This window comes from Coffea arabica, chromosome 9e (assembly GCF_036785885.1).
Source record: "Coffea arabica cultivar ET-39 chromosome 9e, Coffea Arabica ET-39 HiFi, whole genome shotgun sequence".
In the NCBI taxonomy this organism is placed as follows: Eukaryota; Viridiplantae; Streptophyta; class Magnoliopsida; order Gentianales; family Rubiaceae; genus Coffea; species Coffea arabica.
This window is the reverse complement of record NC_092327.1, coordinates 36,956,277-36,968,089: the sequence shown is the minus strand read 5'-3', so window position 1 is coordinate 36,968,089 and position 11,813 is coordinate 36,956,277. Positions and strand designations below refer to the sequence as shown.

At 34.9% G+C, this 11,813-nt stretch overlaps 1 protein-coding gene and 1 long non-coding RNA gene across 2 annotated transcripts; one reads left to right on the top strand and one right to left on the bottom strand.

The window, feature by feature from the left end:
• The first annotated feature begins 3,459 nt into the window (after window positions 1-3,459).
• Window positions 3,460-4,907, top strand: LOC113709506 (uncharacterized). The gene is made up of 3 exons (XR_003452723.2): window positions 3,460-3,749; window positions 3,854-3,967; window positions 4,601-4,907. It is a non-coding gene; the product is annotated as an uncharacterized lncRNA (long non-coding RNA).
• Window positions 4,908-10,800: 5,893 nt separating this feature from the next.
• LOC113710687 (uncharacterized) lies at window positions 10,801-11,543 on the bottom strand. Its single transcript, XM_027233808.1, has 3 exons — window positions 11,234-11,543; window positions 11,074-11,093; window positions 10,801-10,890 (listed from the first exon to the last, which is right to left on the bottom strand). Exons 1-3 carry the CDS (start codon window positions 11,541-11,543, stop codon window positions 10,801-10,803), a joined length of 420 nt encoding a protein of 139 aa, XP_027089609.1.
• Window positions 11,544-11,813: the final 270 nt, after the last annotated feature.

Genomic DNA, 11,813 nt, shown 5'->3' with positions numbered 1-11,813 from the left:
AAAAGTTGATTGGTGTAAAAAATGTTCACACCTTTATACAAGATTATCAAATCGAATGCATAATGTTGGTAAGTATTTCATTTTAAAATCAAATAAAACATGCAATTACATTTATTTCTATCCATATATTATTCATTTTCTAATATAAATTATTATTATTATTTTAAGATCCATCTTCCGCAAAAACACAATTCTTGAATGATTTATAGTTTTTGTCATACTTTGAACTATTGTTAGACAAATCTTAAATTTTAATTATGTTGGTATAATTTTTTTTAACTTTTTTCAAATTAAAATGGTATAATTTTTTAATTTATTTTAATAATGTAAATACCGTGCGTAGCACGGATATTCACATTAGTTGTCCTTGTATGACCGAGCTTGAGAGTTTGAGCATGTTTTGGTTGAATGTTATAATTCAAAATTTGGGGTTTGGAGGGAATATGTTATATCCATTGTAATCAAAACTCAAACAAAAGTGGGGATAAGCCTGGTTGTCACAACGAACTATATAAAGTGGATTTTTTTTATTTATTTGCACAATGCTACCTTATTTTTACATGCATCAGAATGGATTGATTACAAGTTGCATTTGCTTGCCTTTTGCTAGAATTTTGGCTAATTAACAAATTATACTAATTGTAGAAAAGTAAGTTTGTAATCATTTTCAATTTTTGAAAAGTTTGAAAGTTTAGATAACAATAACAACAAATCTTCCTAGTTACATGTAGAATATCACTTGTTTCTATATCACAATTTTTATAACTTAACACCTATGAATATAATAAGATAAAAATATTATTTTATAATACGATAAAATTTTATTATTTTCTAAGGTTATGTGAAAGGTCAAAATATTTTTCACAAAATATTTTAAAATATATAAGTACAAAAGAATATTAAATTATACATATAATCATGCATTATATAATTATGTTACGAGTACTTACTAACTAATGTACTAAATTTTAATCATTTATAAAATATTTTATTGTTATTTCAAATAAGCTTCCTAGTATTCATTTGGTATAAGCCATAAAGGATTGAGTGATTTGAATCAGCTGCTTCTGTGTTAATTTTGACTGTGGTTAACAAACTCAATGATTTAGTCCGTCTAACTCAGGTTAGTGGGAAAATGGGTCACAGTTGGCTGGAATAAAATTGTAATAAACCCATTTTTCAATAAAAAAAAATAAACTCTTTATGACTTTTCTCTATTATACGAATAGAATACCCATTTTCCTAAAAAAAATTATTTATCAGATAAAATAAAAATAAACTCATTTTCAATAAAATCCTAACTCTTTATGCCTTTTCTCTATTATAAGAACCGTGTACCCATTTTCCCATAAACAAATTTATTTATCGAAAAAATAAAAATGAACCCGTTTCTCAATAAAACATCAGCTCTTTATGGCTCTCCTCCCTTATAAGAAAAGAGTATCCATTTTGCCATAAACAAATTTGTTTATCGAATAAAATAAAAATAAACTTTTTTTCAATAAAAAACCAGTTTTTTATGACTTTCCTCCATTATAAGAATATAGTACCCATTTTTCTAAAAAAAATATTATTTATCGAATAAAATAAAAATGAACCAGTTTTTCAATAAAACACAAGCTCTTTATAGTTTTCCTCTAGCGCAAATTATCTAATTGGCCCTTGAACTCTTTGTCTAAGTAAAAATAAGCCCCTCATCTATTTTTTGCTGACTTTAAGCCCTCGAACTTGTAAAATTGGGTATCCGTGACCCTTTTAGCCAGTTTCTCCGGTTTTGCAACCGGAAGTGGAATTCACACGAATGGCAGTATGCTTTGAAAAATGGCATTTTTGTCAAAAGATTCAAAACTCGCGCGACGCTAGGGTTTCAGTACTCCCCTCTTTCGATCTCTTCCACACACAGTAGAACACGGTAGCTAACGCACAGTTGATTTGATTGGTCTCAATTCTCAGCCGACGACAGTCCATCTATGGCTGAGGAACTAGTAAACGACACCGTTGCTTCTCCGTCTCTGGCCAGTCAATCCAATAGTAGTGTTGTGCCGTTGGGGAGCTCGGTCATTCCGATCGTCAACAAGCTCCAAGACATATTCGCGTAGCTCTCCAGTCAGTCTACAATTGAATTGCCGCAAGTGGCGGTCGTCGGAAGCCAGAGCAGTGGAAAATCCAATGTTCTGGAGGCACTAGTCAGAAGAGATTTCTTGCCCAGAGGTTCGGATATTTGTACTCGCCGACCTCTCATTCTTCAGCTCGTGCAGACTAGACGAAAACCTGATGGCACCAAGTGGGCCCTCCATTGGATCGACGACTTCGAGTCCTTCGCGGAGCGCCTGGTGGCCTTCGCCTGCGTGGAGGGGATATTCTTCTCAGGGAGCTTTTGCGCCATATTCTGGGTGAAGAATTGGGGGCTGATGCCGGGCTTGACCTTCTCCAAAGAGCTGATCTCGCGGGACGAGGGGCTTCACTGTGACTTCGCGTGCCTGCTGTATGGGCTGCTAAGGGCGAAGCTGAGCGAGGAGATTTTGATCTCAGAGATGGAGGGCTTCACTGTGACTTCGCCGAGGTAGGCCATGGCTGAAGCCATGGAGGACTCGGAGATGGTGTCCATGGGGGAGGAAACGAATGGGAGGGTGAGGGAGAGGTTGCAGGAGAGAGGAGAGGAGAGGGAGACGGCATCGGTGGAGAAGTCAATGAAGTAGAGGAGGAAGATGAGGTCGTCGTAGGCGTAGGAGTAGTCCATGGAGGGAAGAGAGAGGAGTTGTTCCTTTTTTGCTCAGAATATGCGGACAAAAATGCCCTTCTTAAAAGCATACTGCCATTCGTGTGAATTCCTCTTCCGGTTGCAAAACCGGAGAAACTGGCTAAAAGGGTCACGGATACCCAATTTTACAAGTTCGAGGGCTTAAAGTCAGCAAAAAATAGATGAGGGGGTTATTTTTACTTAGACAAAGAGTTCAAGGGCCAATTGGATAATTTGCCCTTTCCTCTATTATAAGACAGAGTACCCATTTTTCATAAATAAATTTATTTATCGCATGAAAAAATAAATATATTTTTCAATAAAATACCAGTTCTTTATGATTTTCCTCCGTTCACTACAACAAAAAAGGGTATTAGCGACAACAACTTTAGCAAAAAGTAGAAAGTTTGACGCTCTTAAGAGGCTTATAGCATGGAAAAGGACAATGCCTCACCAAATATTGGAGCCAATATATACTCTGCGAGGGCAAGGACTTTTCTCGCTTAAAATTCTCGCCAAAAGGAGCGCGGGAAAGCTTCCCTCCAAATACTGATTCTAGTGAGCCAAAGTTTCTATGTTATTGGTGAGAAATCATGGGTGCTTTTTTGTAAAAATTTCAAAATTTGGCTCCCTATCAATTTTTAGCAGAGCCACGCATTGAAAATTTTTTAACCATTCCCGGCACAGCACTTGTCAAGCCTGGCACAGCACTTGTCAAGCCTGGCACAACACTTGTCAAGCCTAGCACCACATGAATTCCAAGCCTTCCATACTTGCAAGGCTACTTTCCCAAATATTGTTCTCAGATCAGAGCCCTCGAAAGTTCAATCGCAACCTCCCCTGCACCTTTCTCCTTCTATCTCTCTTTCCCTTTCTATCAATTTTCAGTTTCCCGTAGACATATGGTTCCCCTCTTCCTCTCTAGCATCCAGATCTGAATTTATACAATCATGGACACACTTTAAAGACCCTTCCGATGCAATGGCAGATTTCAAGGAAAAGCGATGGTGTAGGTTTTTTAATATGTTATTTTCATCTCTGTTTTGTCAATTGCCTTTTTCTTGCATTTTTGGTCAATTTAACAATCACAAGATAAACTTTTTGAAATTGTAGACTTCTTCTTCAGTGGATTAGAGTGAATGGGCATCTCAGTTGGAGTAGAGAAAGGGGTCTTATAGGAAGGCAAAATGAAAACGGCCCTTCAAAATTTCAGATCTAAGATTTCAGGTGATCTCCAACATATTTTCATACTAGAATTCTTCCTTCCACGATTTGATTTTTCCCCTGCTTTGTCGTATTGTTCAATCTTTTCTCTTTACCACTCTCGCTCCCATTCCTCTGTACCTCTCGTTGCCCAGCCCTAGTTGTCCCCTTTTGTTGTTCCAAACCCCCTGTATCTTACACAATTTTTGAATGCTAAACACTAATTATGACATGTTCTAAGATTTAAGCCTTATTTATTTGGTGACTTAACTGAAATTTTGGATGATTTTCTACTCCGGTTGGTGATTAGGATTGATGGTATAGGTGATTGTGCTTGTCTTTGGACTGGTTTGTGGTGGTTCATCATTATCTTTGGACTTTACAATTGGTTTCATGTCAATTGGGGTCATAATGATTTATTCATCTTAAGTACACGCTATCAACTTGTAGTTTGAAATTCAGTTCATATTTTGTACTTGTGGTTAATAAAAGTGATCCTTAGCATTTCTTTTAAAGTCCCTCATTTTCATTTCTTTTCATACAACAATATGAGGATTAATGTCTTAGTTGATTTATGTAGGCTAATGCAGGTTTAATTTATCTAACTACGAATGTAAATTTCTGTTTAATAATTTTTTTTTCCATTGGACTCTGTAGGTTGATGGTGGATTGTAGTAAACCTGGCTATGAAGCTCTTACAAGCTACTTCGATTGTGGACTTTGCCAATTAATGCAAACATGATACTCATTGTATATCGGCACAGGGTCTATCTTAGCATTTGTTATCCCTAGCAATTTTGGTTGTACATATTAAAGCCTAATTAGGATTTGATTTGAGTATCTTTGTGCTTTGTACTGTTGATAGTATTGGTTGTAATATATTGTTGCTCGTTTTGTATTTGTAATGACAAATTGGTTTGTTATTTCGTATACAAATTTTGCTATATCTCAATATTGACATTAATGATACCTCTTGCTAAAAAAATGGTTGAAAAAAAGTAGCAACTACAGTCACAAATCTGCTTTCGGCAACTTTCTTGCAAGAAAATCATTTAGCTGCATTTGATCGTCTTTGGTAAGGGGTCGATGGTTTCCAATAAAACACCAGCTCTTTGTGACTTTCCTTTATAAATTTTTTATTTTTCCTTTTTTCACCGAAGTAATTTATTACTTGGATAAAATCAGGAACTCCATTATAAGAAAAGGTTTGGAGGGAATAAGTTGTAAGCAATCCATGACAATTACCGCCCCTACACACATGTGAAGGAATAGGGGCCATGACAATTTTCTACATGTACTGTGCAAATCTTATACCATTGAAAATCACATTGAGAGGTGGGCCACCATCGAAGCAACACCGTTCAATACCTGTGGAAGTAGCGTCCGACTGAACAGACAGGTACAAGTGATGCATCTTCTCCAACAAGAATCACTGGCGCCAGTCTTATCATTATCGGAACACCATCCAACTGTCACCCATTTTCTCTCTAAGTTAGACGGACTAAATAATTGAGTTTGTTAACGATAATCTAAATTAATCCAGCAGCAGCTAATTCAAATCACTGAATCCTTGCACCGTCGGCTCCTCCATTTGTTGTATGTTCATGCACCATAGCCTCTCCTATAAGAACTTTACACAATAACCTTCTCTCTTGTATGCCCATAGAACCATGTTTTTTTTTTCTTAAAATGAAGGAAAGCCATAAAAAACTGTTGTTTTATTGAAAAACGGGTATATTTTTATTTTATTCGATAAATAAATTTGTTTATAACAAAATGGGTACTCTTTTCTTATAATGGAGAAAAGCCATAAAGAGCTGGTGTTTTATTGAAAAATGAGTTTATTTTTATTTTATCCGATAAACAAATTCCTTTTTGCCTTCAAAATGAGTACTCTGTTCTTATAATGGAGGAAAGTCATAAAGAACCAGTGTTTTATTGAAAAACGGGTTTATTTTTATTTTATCTGATAAATAAATTTGTTTATGAAAAAATGAGTACTCTGTTCTTAAAATGGAGGAAAGTTATAAAAAGCTTATTTCTTTTATTAAAAAACGGGTTTATTTTTATTTTATCCGATAAATAAATTTATTTATGAAAAAATGGTTACTCTATTCTTATAATAGAGGAAAATCATAAAGAGTTGGTCTTTTATTGAAAAATAGATTTATTTTTATTTTATCTAATAAATAAATTTATTTATGAGAAAATGGGTACTCTGTTCTTATTATGGAGGAAAGCCATAAAGAGCTGGTCTTTTATTAGAAAACGGATTTGTTTTTATTTTATTCGATAAATAAATTTAATTATGAAAAAATGGGTACTCTGTTCTTATAATGGAGAAAAGCCATAAAGAGTTAGTCTTTTATGGAAAAGTGATACTTTACGGAAAGTGACCACGATTTGGTTTATGAAATAATTCCAAATAAAAATTTAGAATGAATTTATTTGTTTTGAAAGTTGTATAACGGTCGTTAAAACTTTAGAGATTGGCAAAAATATTTTGGGGTTGCAGAAAGGCGGAGAGAAGAAGGCGAAGAATTGAGGTTTTTGTCCGTTGCAATTATTCCGTTAAAAATGGCTCCATTCGATTTTACCCATTTTTTGTTGGATAAAATCATTGGTTCTAACGATCAATTCTTCATTTCTCGTCAATTGTCCTTAATTGGCCAAAATTACGAAATTTTGAGGATGCAATATGTTTGGGGTGAAACTCTGAGGATAAAATTGGCCAACCACCCAAACTTTGAGGATGAAAAGTGTATTTTTCCGATAAGATATTTAAGCAAATGGTATTTTTTGTCTTAATTTTAGTTATGACTATATTACATATTTATTAAATAGACATACCTTTATAATTAAAGTTAATATTTGATATTTTAGGATGCCATATATTTAAATAGATGAAAATTATTTTGAACATAATATATTAAAATAATTTTATTTGTCAATCATTTTGGCCCTCCCTCCAAGGAAAAAATCTTGGCTTCGTCACTGCCAATAAGGAAATTGGGCTCTATTGCTAAACAAAAGATTGTGAAAATTTACCTTTATATCCTAATTATTTGGAAAAATCCAATGAACAAATTTTGCAAAAGAAACCTTGTTTCTTACCAACAAATTAAGTAACTAATAAAATCACCTTTAATATTGCTTTAACATATTTAATTTATGGTAAATACAAATTTTACCAATTTCTCTTTTGTAAAAATATAAGTGTATAACTTTTTCAATTTTAGTTACAAACATTTACATAAATGTAGTGATTCAAAGTAAAATGCCCATAAATAGCTAGTATTTTGTTGATGTAATGCAAAAAAATTCATAAAAAGCTGGTATGTTATCGGCGCAATCTTTTTTACTTTCACATATTTAAAATTTGTTAAATACAAAATCTACTAGTTTTCCTTTCGTAAAAATATAAGTATAATACTTTTTCAATTTTAGTTACAAACATTTATGTATTTTACATAAATGTAATGATTCAGAGTAAAATACCCATAAATAGTTAGTATTTTGTTTATGTAATGCAAAAAACTCATAAAGAGCTGGTATGTTATGGGCAAAACTTTTTTCCTTTCACATATTTAAAATTTGTTAAATACAAAATTTACTTGTTTCCCTTTCATAAAAATATTAGTGTAACACATTTTCAATTTTAGTTACAAACATTTATGTATTTTACATAAATGTAATGATTCATAGTAAAATGCCCATAAATAACTAGTATTTTGTTGATGTAATGCAAAAAAATCATAAAGAGGAGGTATGTTATGGGCAATATGTTTTTTACTTTCACAAAAATCAGTTTATGTTAAATACAGGACATCCAATTTTCCTTTCATAAAAATATTAGTATAACAGTTTTTCAATTTTAGTTATAAATATTTATGTATTTTACATAAATGTAATGATTCAGAATAAAATACCCATAAATAGATAGTAATTTGTTGATGTAATGCCCATAATCGGGAGAATCAATTGGAATTCACTGTTCCTCAACCTTGGACGCTTTATGTAAAATAGAAATATTTGTATTCAATTAAATGTGAAACAGGCATTAATCTGTCTTCCCACGAACCCAGTTTTCACAAATGTTAATATTTTACTAATTTAACAACTAAAATCAATTTTAATAATTCAAATTTAGTAGGTTAGATAAAAGTTGTTAGAAAAGTGAGAAATCAAAAGAAAAATAACTCAAATTTATTAAAAGTCCAAAAAGGATTCAGTATTTCAGCATTAGAAGTCCTCCAAATGACTATATATTAGAACGTCTATAATCAAAATAAATTAGATAATTAAAAAACTTAATATTTCAAACATTTATTTTCTGAAGTTTCACTTCTTAAAGGCTCTCAATTTGTTATTTAATAATGACCATATGTTGCTTCAAAGCCAAGTATGGCTGTGTTTAGTACTGCTTATGCTTCCTTTTCAGTGTTTTATTCGTAGGCTCATTATATTTATGTTAATTCTGTCACACTCCAATACATTTCCAGCTTCTGCAGTACGCAACATTTTCCCATCCCCCAATGGGTTTATAGGTCACCACTTGCTTTTGTAGAAATATTCCCTTCATCCTCTGTACATGTCAGCTTCTTTGCCATATTCTTTACCTTTCCACGTGCCTGTTTCTTTGCCATATTCTTTACATTTCCACACCTGTTTTGGATTAGCTGAATACACTACAGAATTTACCTGTGTTTTATACTAATTTTTAAACTGCATCTTGCTAAGGCCATCCTAAAAGATTTCTGTCGCTTCTTAGCAACACCCAGAGCTACTTTATTGTGTCGCCATCAGTTTGGTCGCCATAGTTGTCTGTCTGTCTCTCTGTGATGTGTAGGATAGAGTGTTTGACAATGACTTTATTTCTTCCAAAAGCGTTAATTCACAATCACAGTACATCGCCCCGTGAATGGTCCAGCGGTAACGCCTCTCACCGGTGACCCTTAAGGTCCCAAGTTCGAGTCTCCGCTCCGCTGGGTTCCTCCGCGCACTTATCGCTTTCGGGTCGGGTTGGGGTGCCGGGCCCGGACCGCAGGGGATTAGTCGTGCCCCGTAAGGATTGACCCAAACACCCTTGTATTGACAAAAAAAAAAAAAAAACAATCACAGTAAACGATCTCACAGTTATGGTGCTCCAATCTTTGATTTATTCCTCAACTAGATAAAAGAACTAGCCTTGCTGCATAATCATTATGCGATTCCAAGCTTCCAAGTAATTTTGTCTATGAAGAAGTAAAAGGGTGTGGCCGCTTGTCTAAAGCTTGCGTGGAGAAGTAAAAGGAAAAAAAATAAAAGAATCAAAAGATCCCCTAGTCTATTGCAATCCCCCCAATTTGTAGTGCTGCTCGCCGTCCTTTTTGCTAGCCAAAATAAAAAGTTGTTTCTCAAACGAATTATTTCCTTAATTCCCTCATCGGATTGTTGCCAAAAGTCCTTTTTGGAAAAACTTCCTGATCCCGCGTAGCTACCATCACTTTCCAAGAATTGCGGCAGCCTCCAAGGAGTAGGATCGCATACTCCGTCCTTATCACGCAGCTCCGCGTTATCTGGCGTGGGCACGCCTTAGAAGCAAGAGTCTTCTGGATTTTGCCTCCCTTTTGTCACTTTCAACACTAATTGCCTGTAATTAACACAAATACTAATTATGAGCAGAAATCCAATACTTTGCATACTAAACTGCCAAAATTAAGACCAAATAACCACAAATAAAATGCATAATTATATCCCTATCAAATTCCCCCACACCAAGACAATGCTTGTCCTCAAGCGTTTCAAACTTTAAATACACAACCCAGCGAGCAAACATTTTTGCAGCAGTTGAATTCAAAACAATGGCTATTAATCAAAGCAACTATTGCCAATGTATGATTTAGATAACTGTCAAGTACTAATGACAAATTTTATGAGATAACTCTCCAACTAGCTTTTAAAACCAATGACTCTTTCAAATCCAGACTAACTAATCTAAGAATAGAAAATATCCAACCAACATTCTTTAATAACTGGTCTAACTATTAAGCAAAATCTCAACATAAAGACTCATGGATCCGCAGGCAATACAGTTATTCACATACTTTCATGCTCGTATACTTTTTTTTTTTTTCTTGAAGGAAGTGCTAAGTCTTGAGCCATTCAAGTCTTTTGACGCGAACTCCGACATCTCTCTAATGAAGGAGCCCGCTTACTCAACTTTAACCGCTTAAAGATCACATACTCATAGTTATCGCTGCTTTTTGACGTGAAAATCGACACTTTAGGTGAAGACCCCCGGTTACTAGTCAATGATAACCAGCGGAGTATAGCCGAATGTTATTCACAAATAAACACCCAAGTAAAATTAAAACCATGCAAGCCTGCTTCATTTCCTTAACATGGAGAACTAAGATTAATAGTTGAACCAGTTCACACAAAAATGTCAGAAAAATATTTACAATGCCTAGAAAAGTTAACCAAAAGAAATTGCAAGAGTCACAAAATCTCAAATATTTACCAGAGAGACATCCTAAAATGTTATCATATCATACTTAACATATTATCATCTAAAACCGTAACAATAGTTAAATTTGAAAATCTAGCCATTGCTTATCAGGGCTAACCATAAAAATCCAAAAGGCATGGTAAAGGTTTTTTTTTTTTTTTGGAAGAAAGAAAGCAATAAGAAGGAAAAACTAAACTACTCCCCCTCACACCTAAACTCTACATTGCCCTCAATGTAAGAACGAAAAGTTGAAGTTAAGTGAAGGGAGCAAAAAAAAACCTTCCCTGAATGAATAAAACTGCAGCAAAACACCATGATAGAGGAGGTGTCAGGGACTGGCAGCGTTGCTGTAAGGCGTGACCACGCCTTATAAGGCAGAGTCTTTTGCCCAAGCATTTCTACGATGTTCAAGAGCATCACTTATAGGGCGTGGGCATGCCTTGTAAATCCAAGTCTCCTGCCCAACACCAAAAACACTGGCAATGAAACAAAACAACCAAAAATCAACGAAAAACGAAAGAGAACTATAACAAAAAATGGAGGCCTTGGGTTGCCTTCCAAGAAGCGCCTTTCTTTAACGTCTTTGGCTAGACGACTCCACAGTGAGCAATTAGGCATAGATATGATCTATCAAGTGTACCTCTTCCACAGTGCCAATGTCTAAACATCAACAAACGGTTTTAAACGATGACCATTAACTGTAAAACTCTTATTAGTCTCTAAACTCTGGATTTCAACCACACCATTGGGAAAAATATTGACTACCACATATGGTCCAATCCAACGAGATTTTAACTTACCTGGCATGAATTTCAACCGTGAATTGAACAAGAGTACCTTTTGTCCTGGAGAAAAGTGTTTCGAACGCAATAGGCGGTCATGAAACTGCTTAGTACGTTCTTTGTACAAACGTGCATTGTCATATGCTTCAAGACGAATTTCCTCCAACTCCTGGAGTTGGAGCTTTCTCTCTTTGCCATCTCTATCCGCATGCAAATTGCATTGCTTGACTGCCCAGAATGCACGATGCTCAATAGCCACAGGTAAATGACACATCTTACCAAACACCAACCTATATGGGGACATTCCAATGGGCGTTTTATACGCCATTCGATATGCCCACAAAGCATCATCCAATCGCCAGCTCTAATCCTTACGGTTGGGGTTAACCGTTTTCTCCAATATGCTCTTGATCTCTCGATTGGAGACTTCAGCTTGCCCATTGGTCTGAGGATGATATATTGTACTCACACGATGGTGCACTCCATATTTTCTCATGAGAGCTGCAATGGTGCGATTGCAGAAATGGGTATCTTGATCACTGATGATGGCTCTCGGCAGCCCGAACCTACTAAAAATGTGGGATTTGAGAAATCCTAC

Bases quoted from the DNA above. Each gene is read 5' to 3' on its own strand.
- LOC113710687 (XM_027233808.1), bottom strand. From the start codon at position 11,543: ATGGCGTATAAAACGCCCATTGGAATGTCCCCATATAGGTTGGTGTTT. The intron at 11,094-11,233 runs GTAAGTTAAAAT...GTTGATGTTTAG, and splicing joins ACGGTTGAAATTCATGCCAG to ACATTGGCACTGTGGAAGAG. The intron at 10,891-11,073 runs GTACACTTGATA...GGTGTTGGGCAG, and splicing joins ACATTGGCACTGTGGAAGAG to GAGACTTGGATTTACAAGGC.